At 36.6% G+C, this 21,843-nt stretch overlaps 1 protein-coding gene across 3 annotated transcripts; it reads left to right on the top strand.

Moving 5' to 3' along the window:
• Positions 1-8,860: 8,860 nt before the first annotated feature.
• On the top strand, positions 8,861-21,454 carry LOC131015818 (glutamate--cysteine ligase, chloroplastic-like). 3 transcript variants are annotated; one of them, XM_057944244.1, is made up of 17 exons: positions 8,861-9,144; positions 10,498-10,844; positions 11,351-11,501; positions 11,755-11,862; positions 12,453-12,545; positions 16,039-16,122; positions 16,259-16,327; positions 16,390-16,460; positions 16,903-16,971; positions 18,170-18,263; positions 18,355-18,444; positions 18,526-18,606; positions 18,938-19,030; positions 19,991-20,071; positions 20,229-20,298; positions 20,892-20,982; positions 21,078-21,454. In XM_057944244.1, the coding sequence occupies exons 2-16, from the start codon at positions 10,507-10,509 to the stop codon at positions 20,978-20,980; spliced, it is 1,581 nt and encodes a 526-aa protein (XP_057800227.1). In that variant the 5' UTR covers positions 8,861-9,144; positions 10,498-10,506; the 3' UTR covers positions 20,981-20,982; positions 21,078-21,454. The 3 variants fall into 3 exon arrangements, with proteins under 3 accessions (XP_057800227.1, XP_057800229.1, XP_057800228.1); XM_057944245.1 differs by having other exon boundaries at positions 8,906-9,144; positions 20,892-21,454; XM_057944246.1 differs by lacking the exons at positions 19,991-20,071; positions 20,229-20,298; positions 20,892-20,982; positions 21,078-21,454 and adding an exon at positions 19,513-19,947 and having other exon boundaries at positions 8,895-9,144.
• The last annotated feature ends 389 nt before the right edge of the window (positions 21,455-21,843 follow it).

The following is a 21,843-nucleotide window of genomic DNA, read 5'->3' on the forward strand; positions in this document are numbered from 1 at the left end:
CCCGAATTTCCGACAAAGATATACAACTTTTGCCACGAAATTCGGACGAGCAGAGTTCATGCACATATTTCTTCACGTCTTAAACTCGATCCGCAGTTCCCACAGACGACGCCATTTGATGAATTCGATAATTACACTCCTTTAATCACGGAGAAAGTAATTCACCTGTAGTGTGCGATAAATCGAGAGAACCGTGAAAATTGCTAAGACAAGAGAGAAAAGAATCGTATTGAATATTCGGAATAGCGTGTGTTACAAGTGTGGCCGCGTCCCCTATTTATAGGTGTTTACAATGAGGGTAAGTTGGTAATTTTACGTCTGATAACAACCCTGGTAGTTAGGAAGAATCTTTGGTAAAAGTTGTCAGCAGTCGGCACGCCTTCAGTCGTTCCCAGCGCTGCCCGGGTCCGCCAGCTCTGAAGTTTTCTTCCTAGATACGTCAGCCCTGCCCGAGTCCGCAGGTTACTTCCTCGCTGTTTCATTCCAGATCTGTCCTTCCTTCCGCCTTCTTCCTTTTTGATCATGTCAGCCCTGGCTCCTTAAGTGGCAGGATCCTCTCGAAATGGCCCTGAAGCTTCTCTCTTTTTGTTGCAGGGCTGTAATCGTCAGTTCTTCCCAATTTGTCTTACGCATATTTTACTCCTCATCATTGTGAATTCATTTAAAACTTGAATTCACGACTAATACTATTTCTAGTTGTGAATTCACGCGAATTCACGACTAATACTATTTCTAGTTGTGAATTCACGACTAACACTATTTATAGTTGTGAATTCACGCTTTAAAATTTGAATTCACGACTAACACTACTTTTAGTTGTGAATTCAAACTTTAAAACTTGAATTCACAACCAATACTAGCTATTCAGTTGTGAATTCAAGTTTTAAAGCTTGAATTCACAACCAAAATTAATAATAGTTGTGAATTCGATTGATGTGAATTCGTGGGCAATTTTTAAATTTTTATATGCAAGGGTAAAATGGTAAGTGTGACTAATTTTTAAATTTTTTTTATCTTGGTGAGTAATTTTTAAATTTACAATTCCAAAGTGGCTATTTTCAAAATCCACTCTATCGGTAAAATAGTACTCCTATAAATTAAAATTTATACACATACGAAAATAGTTGTTATCATGTGTATTCAAGTTATTTGGCACGTATTCACCCACGATTCGCCGATAGCACAATTGTTATAAGCTATTTAATAAAATAAAAATCCAACTAAAACAATGTAACATTATTAATCAATATTATAATTTTTTTAGAATCAACGTTATAAAGTTAAATTTAATAAATCAAACAATTTTATTTATAAAAATAAATCCTATCTTATTTGCAAAGTTATATAGAAATAATGAGTGTAACTAAGTTTCTTATACAATCTTTTTCTGCATAAAAAAATGTTCGAAACATTGGCTTGTTTACAGTTTATAGATTCAACTCATAATTTAACATATCTATTATGCAACATTTTAGGATTTTGATTTATTATTATATTTAAGATAGATGGTTCATTCGTTAAATGTCCCGAAAGCCAAATGAATTTTATTTTTGAAATTTGTATTTAAATAAAGGATTAATTGCCGATAAATCCCTGACAAATTTGCATTTTCCTGGTTTTTAACACGACAAATTAAATTAGAATTAAAATACATGATCGGAGTAATTAATTTGATTTTTCCCCCGGCGAACACTTACGACTAAATGTGCGCTGATGTGGCAATCGGAGTTCATATGTGGCAACGCCGGACCGTAGAACTAAACGCTGCCGTTTCAAATAAGAACTAGTCGACATCGTTTTTCTCCAAACGACGTCGTTTCCACTACTAAAAGTGAAAGGTTGTCCTTTTTACCGCTAAAAAGGTTGCTCTTTCACCATTAACCCTAACATTTTACAACTTCTACATTCCCACTTAGAATGAAAAGGTGACAGAGTTCTTGGGGAAAGTTTGTCAGTGTTCTTCGAGAATCGAGGGCTTCGTTTGGTGGAGATTAAAGTATTGAACTTGGTCGGACTTTTGGAGTCATCTGGAAAGAAATGTCCCAAAGGTAGGCCCTGATTCACAATTTTTTTAACGTAGTTACAAAGTTTGAGAATAAAAGTTTTGTTCTTTTTTGCATGGCTTAGAATTCAGTTTTTTTTTTCGTTTGCAGTGATTTCTTTTCTGTTTTCCTTCATCATGGTGGTCGCTTTATGGAGTTGTGTGGTAAAGAATCGTATTTAGGTGAAACTGTAGACTGGAAAACTAAGCTAGATAGAGATAAGTTTGGATATTTTGATATGATGGAGTTAGTGGAGGGCATAGGGTTTCCTGCATCTACCAAAGTCTGGTACAAGACTAGTACTGATGAATATAGGGAGATGCTCAGTGATAAGGAGGTAATGGATTGGTTTACCACTATTTCTGATCACACTAAAGTAGGAAACCTGTTTATTGTTGGTGAGAAAGATGTGAAAGGGAAGGGTGAGATAGATGTGAAAGGGAAGAGTGTGTCAGCTGTTAAGAATAATTTATTTGTGGGTGTCATTGAAAAGGGCAACTTAATTCAAGAAGAAAAGGGTAAGAGACAGTTGTTTGGTAGTAATGAAATTGGGAAAAATGACAAGGGTAAGGGTAAGTTAATTCCACAAGAATTGGAAAAAACTGATATTGATGATGAACAAGCCCTATCTGACCACTACAATGATTGGTTAGTGTCCAGTGATGATGACAGTGATGATGAGTCTTATGAACCACCAGGAGATGATCCTTCTAGTGATGATGATGGTTTGGATGATTTAGAATTAGCCTCAGGTGATGAGGAGTACATTCAATCTAGAAAGAGAAGAAACCTAATTGCAAATAGGAAAATTTTTGACATGATAGATGATGATGTTAAGACTGAACAAGACTTACAGGGAGAGGGTTATGAATCTGAATATGATTCATCTGATGGGGCTGTCAACTCTGATGAAACTGATGAAGATGAAGAATTCCTGAAACGTAGAGTGAATAGGGTAGTCTATGACCCAAAATGTGACCACAAAAACCTAGATGTGAAGCTTGGTTTGAGATTTTAGGATGGTTGGGAATGTAGGGAAGCTCTGACAACCTGGGCAATAGAGAATGGAAGGTTTATACATTTTAAAAGGGTAGTGGTTGATAAATGTGAAGCCTATTGTGATCCACCTTGTAAGTGGAGGGTTTATGCCAGTGCAGTTAAGGGGGAGGGTTCTTTCAAGGTGAAGTCAGTGGGTGGGAGGCACATCTGTACTAAGTCTATGAACAATAAGCTAGTTAGTAGCAAGTGGATAGCAGAGAGATATGTTAATGTGTTTAGAATTAGGAACAATATCACCATTCCAGAATTGAAAGATGACATCTGGAGAAGGTTTGCAACAAAAGTTGGCAGAGATAGGCTTTACAAAGCTAGGTCTATTGCCCAACAATTGGTTAGGGGGACAGTCACTAAGTATTATGGACTTGTGAGGAGTTACATTGCAGAGAGTAGAAGGGTAGATCCCACTGGTAGATTTGAGTTGATTACTGGAGAAGGTAGGGTGTTCAAGGCATTGTACATGGGTTATACTGCTTTGAGGAAGGGTTTTCAAGTGGGGTGTAGACCAATTCTTGGTTTGGATGGGTGTTTTCTGAAAACTTGTTTGGGAGGGATACTCCTTCCTGCAGTTGCCAAAGATGGTAATAACCAAATGTACCCTGTAGCTTGGGCAGTGGTTGACATTGAAAATGAAGTGAATTGGGGCTGGTTTATGAAGTGCTTGTGTCAAGATTTGGAGATTACAGATGGACAAGGCTGGACATTCATTTCAGACCAGCAAAAGGTAACATATTAATTCTTTTGTTCCAATTCTAACAACTAAGTATTTGTGGTGTTACCCAACACTAATCTTATAATCTTTTAGGGTCTTGAAAATGTTGTTGCCACCATAGTTCCTCATGCCGAGCACAGGAACTGTGCTAGGCATGTATACATGAATTGGAAAAAGCAAGGTCACACTGGAAGCACTTTGAAAAATATATTTTGGAGAGCTGTCAGAGCCTCTTACAAGGATGAATACAAAAGGGCTATGGAAGAGATGAAAGTTGAATCAGTTGCAGCATATCAAGACTTTAGAGAAAGGGATGTACATAGGTTTTGCAAGGCATTTCTTCCTACTACTACTTTCTCTGATATGATTGACAATAATATTGCAGAGACCTTTAATGGTTATATCATCAATGCAAGAAGCAAAATGGTTATACACATGCTCGAAGAAATCAGGACTTCAATAATGGTGAGGCAGGTTAAGAAACTTGAAACAATTGGTAAGGTGACTGATACTCTTTGCCCTGAAATTAGGAAGAAGTTAGAGAAACTGAGATGGTTGAGCAGGCATTGTATTCCGTATCCTGCTATAGGTGGAAAATTTGAGGTTCTTGCGGCTGTAGATAAGTTTGTTGTAGATGTTGAAATGCGTACATGCAGTTGTAGGATGTGGCAGTTGACTGGTATACCATGTGTTCATGGTATTTGCTCAATACAATACATGGGTCTAGATGTTGGGAATTTTATGGCAGATTGGTATGGTGTTGACAGGTATAAGGAGTGTTACGAGTTCGGATTGCCACCATTAAATGGACAAAGGATGTGGCCAGAGGTAGGTGATGATGAGAAAGTGAAACCCCCACTTGTCAGAAGCATGCCTGGAAGACCAAAGAAAAAGAGAAAGAGAGCACTCGAAGAGAAGGACCCCAAAAACCCAAACAAGCTTAAAAGGCATGGACAGATAATCACATGCAACAACTGCAACAAGCTTGGCCATAACTCAAGAACTTGCACCAACATGACAGTTGTAAGGCCTCCAAAAGAGCAGGTACCTTCCAATCCCACATTGTGATTACAAATGGTTACCTATTAAGAGCCAATAGTAATAGATTCATACTGAATAAATGTATATAGAAAAAGAGAGGTCGCCCGAGGAAGAAGGCTGACAAGGATGCTACTTCAACCACAACAAGACAGGAGTCTAGTCAAGCCATTGCAGCTAGGGAAATGAATTTTGCCAAAACTGGTGCTGGAGTTTATACAAGCTTGGGGACAGGAAACATCTACTACCATGTTAGTCTAAATCTGAAGATTTTCATACATAGTGACAACATTATTCATTTGCTGATTTTCACATTTTGTTTGAATTAGATGCCAGAAAGCACAAAAGTAACTCATGTGAACAGTGCAAGCAAGGGCAGTGGAAACAAGGCAAGTGCAAGCAAAGGCAGTGGAAGCAAAACAAGTGCAAGTAAAGGAAACAAAAAAACAACTCGAGGACCAGTCCCAATGGAAAGAGAAGGTGAAGGCCCTGCAGCCCCCAATGTGGGAATGGTTAACACTCAAGAAAGCAGGTGTTCAACTGGAGATGTTGGAGCAGAAACTAACATTTAGATATAGTAGATAGGTGTATGAAGGTTGGATAAGGAGTTTTTGTTGCTACTGTTGTGAAGTTTTTATTTGCCAACAATGCTTGGGGATACAAAACTTAAAGTTCTTTTGGTACTCATTTTCTGTTAAAAACACTTATGCAGTAGTATGTGAAGCCTTTTGATCAAGTTATTTATGAGTTGGGTTTGTTATTCATAGAGTCCATTTTTTCTTGTCAATTCTTTCATTCATATAGCAATTTATTCATTATGAACATGTCAATTGAGGTAAATAAGGTTTCATTAATTCATATACCAATACATATTTGAAATGGTTGTAAAAAATAACCAAAATGACAACCACTTAATGAAACCATACCAATATCTACTATTTCTACAACCACTAGACAGAATTCTAAACATGAACAACGACTAATAGACCAAGCAAAAGCCCTATCACAGCACCCCTCAACCAACACTTTCTCTTCAATTTGGTTAGCTCCTCCTTAAGTTTAACAATTTCTTCACTCATTTCATGATGCTCCACGATGTAGGTCTCTGCATTTTCCTCGGCCTCCTTCAAATCAAGACATTCACAGGTTTTCCTACAAAGCTCGTCTTGCAGTTGATCTCTTTCGCGTTTGAGCTTGGCAATGAAGTTCCGTTGCAACTCAGTAGGCCTCGGGTCGATGAACTCAAAATAAGAACAAGAATCAGCCTGTCATTCACCAAAACAAAAAAAAAAGTTAAATTTTTCAAAATTCATAAATCCTCCGTTCAACTGTTGGATACTTACTACTTGTAGGGGACAACGATAAAATTGCATGGCCGGGTTGGCATCGGTCCAAGAAGTTCTGATTTCAGCAGGGAGCTTATGGTTGCACTGATGCTCAGACATGGCGTAGACAAGAAACGCTGCAAACCCTAGATCGAAGAACCCTAAAATGAAGGCCGAGTGGGGGAGAAGATACTTTAAATTAACTATCATTACTTCCAAACGACGTCGTTTGGAGAAAAACGACGTCGACTAGTTCTTATTTGAAACGGCAGCGTTTAGTTCTACGGTCCGGCGTTGCCACGTATGAACTCCGATTGCCACATCAGCGCACATTTAGTCGTAAGTGTTCACCGAGGAAAAAATCAAATTAATTACTCTGATCATGTATTTTAATTCTAATTTAATTTGTCGTGTTAAAAACCAGGAAAATGCGAATTTGTCAGGGATTTATCGGCAATTAACCCTTAAATAAAATGGTTGAATGGATATTATTTGAATATTCATTCAAAAAAACATATTAAAATATATGCAAATATATAGTTTTGTATATCTTGAAATATCTATATGATACATAACTGATACTTATTATTATTTACATTTGCTTGTGATTTTTGATGAATTTATATAATTATTCTCATGATCAATTAATAAAATTTAATTAGTATTTCAACTATTGAAAAGGTTGAAAAATAATTTTAGATTTAGGTGATTGATTGAGTAATTAGTGTTGATTTTTTTATATATAATTCACATTTATTTATATTTTAATTTTATTTAATATTTATATTTATTTATTTAAAATATCGTTTAATTTTGATATTTACCGTGCATTACATTGGCGAATGCACTAGTTTAAGTTATAATTAAGTTGCCTACGTATCTTGAAGGAATCAAAGCCCACGTTACCTTCGTCTTACCTTAGGTGACATCGCATAATCTTGAATTCTTCTACATGTCGAAGTCAAAATCATCATCGAAGTCTTCGCCTTCGGTACATTGAGATGACTCGGAAGCATCGGTGCTCTCGGCTTCGGTTGTGGTTATACTAGTCAAAACATTTAGTAGTTGAATTTTATATCTCATAGCTAGTTTAACTATGGTCCTAGTCATAGTTGTACGTTGTATTCTTTTAGCACAAGGATTATACGCTAATTTCATAGAATTTCAAAACGCATGTTATCGGCAAATTGAAAAGCAAGAGATTCCGTACTAACAAATTTAGTCATCACTTCTCTAGCTACAATATCGTTATACTTAAAAAGAGAGATTCCGTCCGTACCTTGCTCACCGGAGGTGGAGCTAAGTTGCGTTTGTTTACCTTTGTCTTTGGTGGGATGATGAACATCCTAATGTGCTTGTTGTCGGTGCCATAGCCGTTTCATGCGTTGAAACACATGGAATTTGCCACAAAAGTTGCAAATGGCCTTCGTGATTGTTTGCCGTTATCGGGATCCACAACATCTACTTTTTTGAAGTATACCGTGAAGACGTTAGAACGCGGAGTTCGTTGCTTCTTCCCCACCGTGGACCTTCGAGATCGGTGGTTCACTCCAATGCCGCCATCTTCAAACTCGCCCATCTCGTCCTCCAAATCAATTGCATCGCGTTCTTGGTAGGTGGATGGAATTTCTTCATCGTCGTTGGCCATTTAGGCAGCAAGGCATGCCGCCATTTCGGCATCAGCTTGAATTTGTTGCTCCTCCATTTGTTCACGTTGACGACGATTGGGCACCCTTCGGAATTGAGAAGTCGGAGAACTATCCTCACTACCAATGTATGAGGTTTCGTGAGGATCTTCTCGAATAACAACACTACGTCGACAACGAGGGCCTCGTGATCTATTTCCAATGGTAGCTTCATAATCAATATGGCTTTTGCCCCATCATTACAACGAGAGCCGAAACCGAAAGAAACCATTTGTGAGGATTAAGAAGATGGATGATAATAGAATAAGAATAACAAGAACGCAAGAAGAACTTTCTTTCTTCAAGGGCTTTGAAGAACAAAAGAAGAAGAACTCAAAAACTATAGAATTTAGAATGCTTAGAGAGAGAGAGAGAGTAGTAGTAGAGATGAGATTTGATGTGAGAAATGGTGAGGATTGGGTGAGGTATTTATAGGTGAAGAATGACGTGAAATTAAGGGGAATGATTTAAAATTTGAATTTGAAATGCAAATTTAGTCAATTTTTGGGGAAACCAAATTGGAATCTGTAGTGCACGCCATCTGAGAAGATTCCATGGTTCCCGTCGTTTTTCGCCACGGTTCAACGGATTGCGGTTTGAACAGTCGGAACCATCGGTTCTGGTTCTGTGGCGGTTTCGGGCAAGGTTCTGCACGCTTCGCGGTTCCCCGGTTCGATTACGTTTCCAAACCGAGAATTGTCGGTTTGAGGTCTTGGGAACTGGAACCGAACCGCCCCACCACGGTTTCGATTCCGATTCGGAATCGTGGCGGTTCCGGTTCCAAAACCGGAACCGAACGGTCTGATTTGTCGGTTCGATTTTCGGTTCCGATTTTTTTGGCTATCTCTAGTGTAGGCTAATCGAATTGAAAAAATTTCGGGTAAAAAAATGTTTGAGTTTCGGACTAGGCCATCATACTAAAAAATTTATTAAAAAATACTCGTACTTTTAACAATAATTAATAGATTTGTTCAAAAGTATCCCATGTTTGTTTATATAGGTTCTCCTAATGAAATGGCTTTTTTCTTTTTAGAACCGAAAAAATTGTTTCTTTATATAGATGGAGGAAATCTTTTTGATGTGGATGACGTGTGAGATGACAGATGGAATGTACCACAGCAGAAAGGGTGGATGGTGCCACACATCATTGTACCTCGTGCTCCCTACGCCATTCTTTTCCTCTTTTCAGTCCTTGCTCTCTAAATTCTACTGAAATATTTCAATCACGCCAATTCCATTGCACTGGACTCGTGTTTCTTATTCTGCTTATCTGAAGCCGATTAAAGGTATTATCGTGTTGAGTTAGTTTCGTTCATTTTGATTCTAAGGTTACATATACCGATTGTGGATTTTTTTTTGTTTTTAATATTTTGCCGGTGTTAGTTTTTTCGCCATCAATTGAATTCTGCTTGAGAATGCATTTCTAGAGTTCAGCACTTTTTAAAATAGTTCAAAAAATCAATGCGATATGCTTGTTGATTACACTCAGTTGTTTAATTGGTGACTGGATATAAGTGAGCAGCTGAAAAATTTGTGAATCAAGTTCGCTGCAAAAAAAATGTGAAATTATATTTCATGATCTTGAGGAATTCAAAATGTTTACATATGTGTGTTATATATAGAAAGGATCTAGTGAGAATGACTATATTGAGAAATGAGAGTACAAAGTAAACAATAAAATCCATGAAAAAAAATCAATGTAACACTTGAATAACAAGAAAATAAACCTCGTGCTCAAGGAGACAGACATTCAAACAAGAGTAAAATTAAAATAAACATAAATCCATTACAAATCCATCTAATCTAATCCCTAAGATAAATGGATTTTAGCCAAGCATATACATAATCAAAATAAATCCCAAGTCATAAGAAGACATAAACAAATATATAAAAAGATAGAAATTCATAAACAAATCCTATAATCTTAATCTTCAATCATGTAGTCTTGATGAGCTCCTTTCTAAGTCTTCTCATTCTTCCATTGGTTGTCGTGTTGTTTTTGTGTGCTAAACAGAGAAAATGGTAGATGTAGATGATGGGTTTGAGAGAAAAAATGGAGGCTAGGTTATTATCATTTCTCTCGAAACATAGCCAGCCATTCTCACTTGATCCCAACCCTATATATATATATACATCAGCATTAGCATATAGCATATATACATATGCTAAAGAATTGTGAAGTGTTTTACTATGGGAAAAAATGTTGAAAGTTCAAAGGTTGTTCTAAGCACAGCATATTTAGAATTTTGATGATTATTGTCCTATTGCTTCTCCAATACATAATGTAAAGACATCATGCAAAGCTGGTTGCTCTATATTATTGGACCGTGGACTTGAAAATCAGTATTTCTTTGATTCATAGGATTTTGTTTTCTTATATGCTGTTATTCAACTTGTAAACTTCATATAAGAATTTGATCAATCATATAAATGGTTCTGTAACGTGCATTGGGTATTAGCCTGACAGTACCATTCTGCTGTGTAATATGCCTGAATTTTCATAACAAATATGTCTAGAACCATGTGTCATATAGAATTTTTTTATGTACCAGGTTGTCGATTAAAATGTGACCAACATTTTTCTTTAGCTCAATATATGGTTCTTTTTATGTCTTTTTTTTTGGTGTTTGACTGTGCAGGTGCCAGCCATGGCATTGATGTCCCATCCTGGTTCATCTCACATCATCCATTCTGAGGTTATACAGTGTAAAACTAGATACAATGGAGTTAATAGCTTTGCCAACACATTTGATTCAGCCAGAAAAAAGGAAACCTTATTAGGTCTGCGGTCCCATTCACGCAGTTCCCTGAAGGTGAAACCATGCTTGAGTTCTTTTGGCACTGGAGTGCGAAGGAGGCAAGAGCGCCAGGTAACTGTTGCTGCAAGTCCTCCTACAGAAGATGCCGTTATCTCAACTGAGCCACTTACAAAAGAAGATCTCGTAGCTTACCTTGCTTCAGGTTGCAAGCCTAAGGAAAACTGGAGGTTGAAGTTATAGCTTTCCTTGGTACAAAAATTTTGATTGCATCTTGTTCTTGTGAAAGTACCCTCTGGTTGAAATATGTGCTCTAGAGTTGCTATTCCTTTATTTTATTTTTTTGTGAAACAACCAGTTTATTTGCGATTATTTTTATAGTCTATTTTACTTTTCATTATTTTACTGCTTAGCTATATTGTTCCTTTCCAGTTTATATAGTGGTCGGAGAGGTTCAAATTTATAGTCCTCTAATTTAGATTATTAATCTTGTACGCCGTTATTTGAGTTCAGAATGTTCATTTGTTCCTTATCATGCCTTTTCCCAGCATCAATAAATGATTAATCACTTTCTGTTAGTTGATTGCCGGATTTTGTTTCATTATGAGAATCCAACCAGCAGTTTGCATTTGTATTTCTAGTTAATAATTTAAGTTTGAGTAAATTTACGTTGGGTGGTTCTTATGTTCATAAAGATCTGACATCTGATGAAACCATATATCATTGGCGTGTACAGGATAGGCACTGAGCATGAAAAGTTTGGGTTTGAGATCGGAACATTAATCCCCATGAAATATGAACAGATAGCTGAGCTTCTAAACGCTATATCTGAGAGATTTCACTGGGATAAAATAATGGAAGGTGAAAACATTATTGGACTCACACAAGTATGTAATTTATTTCTTCAATTCCCAGAAAAATATATGGTCATTTTCCCCAATACTTTTTCGCCTTGTTTCCATGCAACACTAGGCAATTGCTAATTTCTAATATATATTAAACTCTTATTCTATCTGACACATATTGGCAGACCTTAGATTCCAAGTCAAAGGTTAAGTTAATTGGAACAATGCTATTCCCTATCTGAAATATGTGATGCTAACAACACCTGAAATTGATTAAGTTTATTATAATGTGCAGGATAAACAAAGTATCTCGCTGGAGCCTGGTGGCCAATTTGAGCTTAGTGGTGCGCCCCTTGAAACTCTGCATCAAACTTGTGCTGAAGTCAATTCTCATCTTTATCAGGTTCGTAGATCTGTTTTGTAATACGACGTTTGAGGAATCTTGTGTTCTGGGTTTCTATTTCTTAAATGAAATGCTATTTTTGTTTTGTTTCCGTTTGTTTGTTTCTGATATGCTTTGGTCGACATGATCATATGCTTATCCTTTATTGCCTCAACGGCATGAGAAAGAGGAAGTATAGTGCATAATGATTTCTTTATCTTTAAGAGTTATTTTATCTGGTAAACTTGTTCCTTTACAATGTGACAATAAACCAAAATGAGTGGCAACATTATTGGCTAGAATCACTTCCTATCATGAACTCATATATTTCTTTTTTATCACGTTTTAAAAAGATTTAGTCAGAATTGAAATGTGCCTTAAATGAGAGAAGCTTTCCACAGAAAAGTAAAGCCATGTGCCCTTTAAATTGGGTGCCTTTACTTTATGCATCTGACCGAAGTTCGAAAAGAGCCTCCCAGGTAGAGTGCTGGAGATGTTTCTTTTTCTCTCTCTCTCCCTTAAAGATGTCCAGTCTATTGTACTTGCAGAAATTCTCTTTAACCAGCCAAATCAAACTTCAACAGATAATAATTGGTTTAGTGAATGCACAGGTTAAGGCTGTTGCTGAGGAGATGGGGATTGGATTTTTAGGAATTGGCTTCCAGCCCAAATGGAGGCGTGAAGACATACCGATAATGCCCAAGGTAACATCTATTCGAACTTATAAAATTAAATTTTAAATTTTATTAAGGCAGCAACTTCTTTTCTCCCAGTGGCATTGTAAATAACTATGCATTATAAGGGGCTTTTAAAAACTAGCTGGGAACTGACTTTTTTATGAAGTAGTACCTTGAGGAATTTTAGTCTCTTGCAGCAGTAGAATGTGGTTCTTTAGAATTTCTATGCCCTGTGGGCAGAGTGACATAGCAATCAAGTGAGTGGGTTAACTATAATTGGTGATAATCATTTTTCATGAGGCTGCATAATAATCAACTGCATACTCATTACGTCAAGGTATAAAATATGGGTCAAGTCAACAACTACCATTTATGAAGACACAAAGACACTCTACATAAGAAAAATAATTACTAGAAGACACAACACATAACTACATAAGGTTCAAAACCAATACATGCTGGTGTAGGATATTATGAACTGAGAGGTTAAGTCTTTTTTTTTTTTGATAAATTTCCCCTTGGTCAAGAAGTCAAGGTAATGGTGACAAAATATAGAGTCGATAAATTGAGAGACGCCCAACCCTCAGAAATATGGCAACTCAAAATTACACATGACTGAGAAACACTAATAATATTGAATGTTAAAGTGGCGGCAAATTTTGTATTTTTTATTTTATTTTTTATTTTTTTCATTTTTTTGAGTTACAACTCACACATTGAATGACTCCAATCCCCTATCTACTGGTTGGAGGGAAAGAGCGCGTTTCCTACTATACATCTTTTTATAGGTAGACGCAAAAGAGAGACGGCAAAGTTATTCATAATTTCCCCCCCTCCCCACCCCCCCCCCCCTCATTTTTCTGTTTGCTAATGTACTAAATAAAGGCAAGATGACAAACTACCGAGAAACGAAAGAAGGAAAGTAAGTTACATTGTAGCTTAACCAGGTTGTCAACTTTACAATGGAATTAAAATAGTATTCAATATAATTATGACAGATGCATGCATCAAAAAGTAATAATTATAGCATGTGCTATAAATCAATATATATTTCTTACAATGTATCAAACATATTGTCTTGCTCGATTAATTACAAGTGAATGGTTTAGCTACTTAAATTTTGTGGTTTACAACTTACAAGTGAATTATTCATAATTAATTAATTATGTATGGTATATAATTCAATTTAATTATTTTTTTTCTATTTTATATAACTATAATGCTTCCCGTGCATCCCAGGGGGTGGCAGTACTAGTTGTAGGTGCTTGAAATGGACCAAATGGTAGTCTAAGTTCAGTCAAGATCTTCCCTAGCTACATTGGTTCACAAATTCCATTGCCATTGCAGGTATTGTAACTTGGCTTCAGCACTACTTCGAGCTGCCACATTCTGCTTCTTATTCTGCCTTGTGACTAAATCCCTATACATAAAGAACAAATCCACACGTAGACTGTCTGTTGGTTACAGAGCTCCAGAGTCTGCATCAGTGTAGATTTTTATGTTTATTTGATTATTCTTAGCAAATAATAATCTATTTCAGGGGATCTTTCAGGCTGACTATCTAGTAGGTAGCTTCCAGATGTTCCTTGGTTGGAGAATGCATAGACTGACTTACAGACTCACAACAAAGGCTAGCAAAGTAAATGTCAGGTCTTGTATAGGCAAGATAAATCAAATTCCAACCAATCTCTGATACTGACTAGTATTCACAGGTTCATCATCCTTTGCTTCTCCAAGCTTCTAATTTGGGTTAATTGGAGTTTCTACAGGCTTAGAACCAGCCATACAATCCCTTTTTTCGACCTTGCTATTTCCATTCCTAAGAAGTACTTGAGCTACCAAGATCTGTTATCAAATTCCTTGGTTAGGTTCCTCCACTACCGGCTATAGCAGAATATGTACCATCAGCAAAGGTTTTTGATACCCTGCAGATAGAATATACTTAGACAAGAATGGAAACAAGATGTCATATTATCTGTCGCTCCAGAATCGATGACCCCAGCATTAGAATCAGGAAAACATGTAAAGGACACTGGTAAACCATGATTGGCAAAAGCCAAAAAGGATAATTAGAAGAAGATTGTAAAAGCATATACAGATTATCAAGCTGTTCCTTGGTAAAAGGTTGAGTAGGAACAACTTTGGGCTTTGTGGAAGCATCACATAATGTCACATCCTTATTATCAGGCTTCTTCTTCAAGTGGACAGGTTTACATGCCACGGTTTCTTGCAATATTGACGAAAAAATTGCTTCTTTTGCTTCCCAACTCCCACTTGGCTGTGCAAGGCGGAAGCATCAGGCTCAGGACCAATAGTACATCATTTGACTTCATCAAAAGGAGAAATCAACACCAACAAGGAAGATAAAGACTTGATCATCAACCTCCTGTTGGTGAAATGTGCCAAATCAAGACCAATTTCTCACGTGTCAGTGTAACAAAGGTCTAATTCCATAGTGCTAACATTTTGTTAAAGTAAATGGTGACAGGACGACCAGTTTTCTCTAATACCATGTAGTTTTAGATAAATACTCCCTCCGTCCCATTAGTAATGACACAGTTACTATATTGGGACGTCCCATTAGTAATGTCTCATACCCTTTTTAGTAAAAAATTAACTATTTAAAATATTATTAATGGTGGGCCCAACTCACTTTATATACCAACTCACTTAAAATAATCCATAAATATCTTCCACCAACTCACTTTATATACTAACTACACTTTTTCTTAATCTCCATGCCCGAAAGTAATGGGACATTACTAATGAGATGGAGGGAGTAATATATATGCGTATTGATGTAGAGTAAGGAACGCATATGAATACAGATAGGTTACTTATTCAATATTACAAGAAAAGGAAGGATGAAGCTAAAATACCTAGAAAAATTTAAGAATTTAACATATCTAAAATATCCACATTCCTTTTCTCTAGGAATAAGAAATCGATTCATCTACTCTTCTACGTATACAAGGATACATCCTAGACTGCAAGTTATAACTTCACATTTCATAATACTCTTGATAATATTCTTATCATGTCATAAGCACTACACTTGAAAGATAATGTCTCCGTATGAATGGCTTGAAATTTAGCAACCATGTGTCAAATAGTTATTGTGCCACTCACTGCTCAAGGAATAATATTCGTGGAACATATTATTAACTGGATCCTTTTTATAGCAACCATTTTAGAGAATTGAGTCATAGATTTGGACAGTTAGACAACCACTCTGTCGGAAATGTTATCAGGGCCGTTCTAACTGATTGCTAATTACCATTGCACATTGATTTTTTATTTTCTTGAGATGTTTCAATCAGTTGGACTTATTCTTTAGTCCCCTGTTGTATTTTCTCGTATTCTTTAGGATATTGTATTTCATCATGGCACATCTGTTTCCTTCAGTTATGGGATAGCCGATTGCATATTTCAATTTCTCCCTGTTCTGTTCGCACAAGGATTGACTACTATATAAAATCAGATGAGTTTCAATCTATACTGACAACATAAATATTCTCAGGGAAGATACATAATAATGAAAAATTACATGCCCAAAGTTGGTTCGCTGGGACTTGATATGATGTTTAGAACATGTACCGTCCAGGTGAGAAGTTATGTTGAATTTTCATTTACGGCTTGTTATTAATACTTATTCGGTTCTCCCCATATTTTATTCAGTCTTCCATATTTCCAGCTTTTTAGACGCTTTGTCAGATTTGTTTTCTCTTTGTCTTATATAGGTGAACCTGGATTTTGATTCTGAAGCTGACATGATAAGGAAGTTCCGGGCTGGACTTGCCTTACAGCCTGTAAGTTGGTGTTTTCTGCAGGAATCAATTAATTATGCGGGATCTAATGATTTATTGAACAGATAGCTACAGCATTGTTTGCAAATTCACCATTCACTGAAGGGAAACCAAACGGCTATCTTAGCATGAGGAGGTAGTTATGCTGTTCCATGATTGAGACTAGAGCTAGCAAAAATAAAGTCGGGCAACTTTTTCTAATAATTGGGCCGGGCCAAAAATTCATCGAGTCTGAATAAATTTAACCATGCCTAAATACCTTTCATAGTGCAAAAAGCTTTAGTTAGATTCGGCCAAATTCAACGAACTTTTGCTAGTACTGGGTGAGGTTCAGGCCATTCAGCCCAACCTGAAATTCCATTGAACACTAAATCACATAGTCCAACCCGACCCAGTATCGGGTTGTTCTATGAATCGGGCCGGGGCTTATTTTGCCAACTCTAATTGAGATAGTTCAGTTTATTTCTCAGTGTCCTGAGTTATAGGTTATTGATTTTAGTCTTTTAGGAGTTGATTCACATATTATTTCAAAAAAAAAAAGAAGTTGATTCACATAATAATTCTATTTTTCTGCACAGTCAAATATGGACAGACACTGACAATAATCGAGCTGGAATGCTTCCTTTTGTCTTTGACGACTCCTTTGGGTAAGTCTGCCTCTAATGCCAACTCTTTGGCCATTTAGATGAAAAATCTTGTTATTATTGGAACTAGTCTGACTCTACTGCTCCAAAAAGAGAGTACTATTTCTACTTAGGTTCTGCAACCACCCTTTGGAAAGGCATTTACTCAAAACTTCTTTGCATTAAAGAAAGTATGTTCATATAAAGACTCACTGCATCAGAAAGTATTTTGAAAACAATGGACATTTTTCTTCTCACTTTATCTTAATGCTTGAAACTGATCTTCCTATTTGCATACCTTCCATTGATCATAATTTTGAATACACTGCGGTACGGCTTCCACACACTCCAAGTTTTATTTTGGAAAACACCATCATTGTCGGAATGTACACACAATAGACAAATTATGCCAAGCCATTGACTCATACTGAAGAGAATGCGACTCCATGTGAAGTTGAACGAAAAGCTGTTGAAATGGCCTATTCTAGTGCATACCAATTGAAGTATTTAAATGAACTCCTGTAACCATGATATACATATACCGACTGTCCTTATTGCCCTTGACACCAGATTCATTTCGATATAGTCACCCAACACATATTCTTGTGAACTTGAATGACATTTGGCTTTGCAGTTTATGGTTGACCTTTTCTAATGTGGTGAATGGTGATCTCTAAGCCCTTACCGGTTTTAAATTAATTGGTGCAATTGAATAAAGCTCTTGAGATTGAGCTTCAAAACCTCTTGTTTTCTATTGGATAAAATTAAAATTCACCTGTCACTTTTCCAGCTGAAAAATGACTAAATTTTTGAAGGCCTTATTCTGACCATCATGTTGCTGTTTTATAACCAGCTATTTATAGTTGTGTGCTCATGTCAGCAGTCTACAAGTATAGACACATCTTCCAAATTAATTTCTGTTGTACTTTTTTAGATAACCACTTTACTTCTTCCGGTAGTTGATCCCAGAAGGTTGTATATAATTGAATTGTGGCTTGTATGTTGTCGAGAACAGAAAGACACGCATCTAGCTAATTATAGCAAATAAACACAACATAATAGAGAATCTCAAATTAGTTGGCTGCTTTTAACATCCTTTATTTGAAGTTTTCTATTGTTGTCACTAAATCCTTAGGAACTTTGAGCACCAGTTGTTTGAACTTTAAATATTAATGGACTACTTGTATAGTTGTATTTCATGCACGTTTGTTTGCTGGCACAGGTTTGAACCGTATGTAGAATATGCTCTTGACGTCCCTATGTACTTTGTCTATCGGCAGAAAAAGTATATTGATTGTTCCGGAATGTCCTTCCGGGTATTTACCTTCAGATGATTCTTTCGACATAGATTTTTTCATGTAATTCTGCTGGGCATGACTGTTATTGTCTCTTATAAATCTTTTGCAGGGTTTTTTGGCTGGGAAACTTCCATGTCTTCCAGGTGAATATCCAACTCTCAACGACTGGGAGAATCATTTAACAACAATATTTCCGGAGGTTTGTATTGTGAAGAATCAAGCAAAGATGTTTGGCAATCATCTTCACCATTTTACTAATTTCAGTATTATCTTTCCCCAGGTTAGGCTTAAAAGATACTTGGAGATGAGGGGTGCTGATGGAGGACCTTGGAGGCGGTTATGCGCGCTACCTGCATTTTGGGTATATTCTCTGAATTTTGGTAGCATTTTATCTTGTTCTTTTGCTTATGTGGTTTACACCAGCATTTATCAAACTATGAAAATGGAGGACATAATAATTTAAATTAAAATATTAGTGAATGTGCCTTCAGTGTATTATATCTCAAGCTCTTCATAGATTGAAGGACCAAACTTGCTGGTGGTAAGGAGTGTGATATAGGGAGAAGCAGCCTAGAGGAACCTTTATAATTCATGATCTGATTCAAGATTCCTGCTTCACTAAGTTTTTATTTGGAATCTTTACCACTATATTGGTCAGTACGGAGCTCTGTACTAAGATAACTGAGTTTCAGGTTGGTCTCTTGTATGATGAGGTCTCTCTACAAAATGTTTTGGACATGACAGCAGATTGGACTCCTGAGGAAAGACAAATGCTTAGAAATAAGGTAACATGCTCAGTAGGCTGACTATGATTTTAAACCGAAGAAGACTTGTGTTGAAATAATCGCAGAAGACTAATCAGCATGAAAATGGATTTAGTTTTTATGAGATATAAGCACATTGCATACTCGCTTCCTTAGCTTTGCAATTTCTAATTTATGCCTTTTGACTTTTGTATCTTACAATGAGCACACTCCTCGACAAACCCCAACATTCTGAAGGTTCAGATTTTTCTCTGTTGCAAATAATGTAATCAATACTAATTTGTTATTTCTACACTTTCTGAAGCTGCTACTTTGCTCTTAATATTTCTGCATACTTGCACTTGTATGCATCCATTGTTGGCCATAAGTGTCCATCCATCTCTTTGTAATTATTGAAGCTGCTAACATATATATCTAGTAATGCACAGATCTTAACATGAACTCATTGACTCATTTCACAGTAACTAAAATGTGCAAGTGCCTTCATTTGGATTTACAATTAGGGATTTGTATTCACACCATGAGGTGGTGATATTCCTGTGAGTGCATTTCTCCGCATGGATGTGTGATGTGCCTGATGCAATACACAATCTTCTCAGTGCATGAAGTGCCATCTAAATTTGGTCTCATATATATAATGCAAATCTTCTACCAGCAGTCACAAGCATTACACCCTATATTAAGGATTTCACCCTGTTGTATGGCCTGTTTTCTGCAAACTTGTAGTGCTGAGTAAAGCACCGAGTACAAATGAGTTTTTGAGCAAATACATAAGTGTATTGAAGTACGGTCACCTTTCTATTTTGGGTTTCCGTTGGTTGAAGATCCGGAGTTCTATTCTCTTTCATGGTAGAATTACCGAGATAAGAGTAACTGCTTAAGATGTATTTTTGTTGTCCTGCAATACCATTTCTGAACTTGCAAGGTTCTTTTATAGCTAGCCATGAAGATCCATCCCTTTTAATCGAAAATTTGTGGTAGGTCCCAAAGAGTGGGCTAAAGACACCATTTCGTGACGGGCTGCTGAAGCATGTAGCGCAAGAAATTGTCAAGTTTGCTAAGGTGACTTTATAATAATCTCATTTTGTCTTGTCCTGGTTGGCTTGATTTGCACATAGTAGTAGTAGCTTTCACTCAACTATTGGTACAATCGTAGGTTGAGTGGTCTTCCTTCATTTTTTCCTGTCCACCATTCATTTTTATGTTTTTTTTCTCGTAGGATGGCTTGGAAAGAAGAGGCTTCAAGGAAACCGGATTTTTAAATGAAGTGACTGAAGTTGTTAATACTGGTGAGGACTGAAACCCCACTCTCCCAAAAACTTCTAGGGTCAAATCTCCCATAGTCTCTTCTTTTTATAATTTACCCAGTTGGAATTCATAATATGTGCTGAATGTCTAACAGCTCATTCCTAACAAGAGGGGAGGCATTAGATTCTATGTCGTGCAAATGAACTTACTTTTCATGCATTAATTCTTAGATTCTTGTCAAATTTACTTCCCCTCTGATCCAATATTGACAAAATTGCTGTTATGAAACATCCTCAGCACTCATTGTTTGTACCTAAAATGAGTTCCAAGAATTCCAACAATGCTAAAAAAATGTTTCCAGTCCGCAATGCCCCGATCATTAATTCGTAGATTATTACCTTTTCTGTCTATTAGGCTGCGTAGATCTGACAGTATATAGAGGATTTCATAATCAAACAAGCTCAAAATTGTCCAATCCATTAACATTTGTGGTAGATTAGTCTATATATATACTCTATTAAATTTTATTTATGCTCTCACATAACGAAAACACCCCCTTAATGTTGTATTATTTGTGTACTGCCTCTTTAAGACCAATTTGGATTCATGTTTGTTCTGAAATTGCCTAATGCAGGTATAACTCCAGCCGAGAAACTCCTTGCTCTGTACCATGGAAAGTGGGGACAAAGTGTCGATCCTGTATTTGAAGAGCTGCTCTACTAGAGGTCGTTTGTGGATATGATTTTAATATTTTGTCTCTTTCTAGGTGATCAGGAATATTATTGACATGACAGATTAGTTTTTCTTTCTTGTGTATCAGATATTACTATCTCAAGCAACCTTGTATTTTGGGTGGTCTTTTTCAAGATCGGACCAGGACGGTGTGAACGTGCCTCCCCTGGTACTAAGCCTCGCGTGCTATATAATCAGTTGGAAGCTGAAATTTTTCATTGTACCCCGCAGAACTACATACATACTTCTCCGATTTGAACCCCACCCGAATAGGAAAGGTTAGATTTAGTTTTGATGAAGATTTCTTACTCTTAAGGTCAGCTTCTGCGTCTCTCATTCCTCATTTGTTTCGCTTTCTCGTTGCTTCGTGTTGTGCTATGTATGTACCTCGTCGGGGCGTGCATGAATAATTTCCATGCACTGTTGCATTATATGAGTATAATCCAATGCAATTTGATTACCTAAGCCGACTTTTGTAATTTTGTACGTTTTAATTATTATTGTTATTATTATTATGAGATGGTTAGTTACCTCGGTGGGACTATGGGGAGTTGGTATGGAAACAAAACAATGCATGAGTGTGTGTTGCTGAGGATCCAGCTACTTCTCACAGCCACGTGGGTATCATAGTGTTCCATGTGCTTACATTCTTCCTCTTATACCTACCAAATTACACTAGATTCCTAGTAACTCCCATTTTGTTATGGGTTAATTGGTTGTACTTGATAAACTTATGATATTTTTTTCATATTCTGCAAAGTTGGTAAAAGTTTCGATGCTGCCACGTAACCACGTCAGTTTTTGAGAAATTTCGAAATAAATTGTGTATTTTATTCAGCAATTTTATACAAAAT

Source organism: Salvia miltiorrhiza, chromosome 3 (assembly GCF_028751815.1).
Source record: "Salvia miltiorrhiza cultivar Shanhuang (shh) chromosome 3, IMPLAD_Smil_shh, whole genome shotgun sequence".
NCBI classification, from domain to species: Eukaryota; Viridiplantae; Streptophyta; class Magnoliopsida; order Lamiales; family Lamiaceae; genus Salvia; species Salvia miltiorrhiza.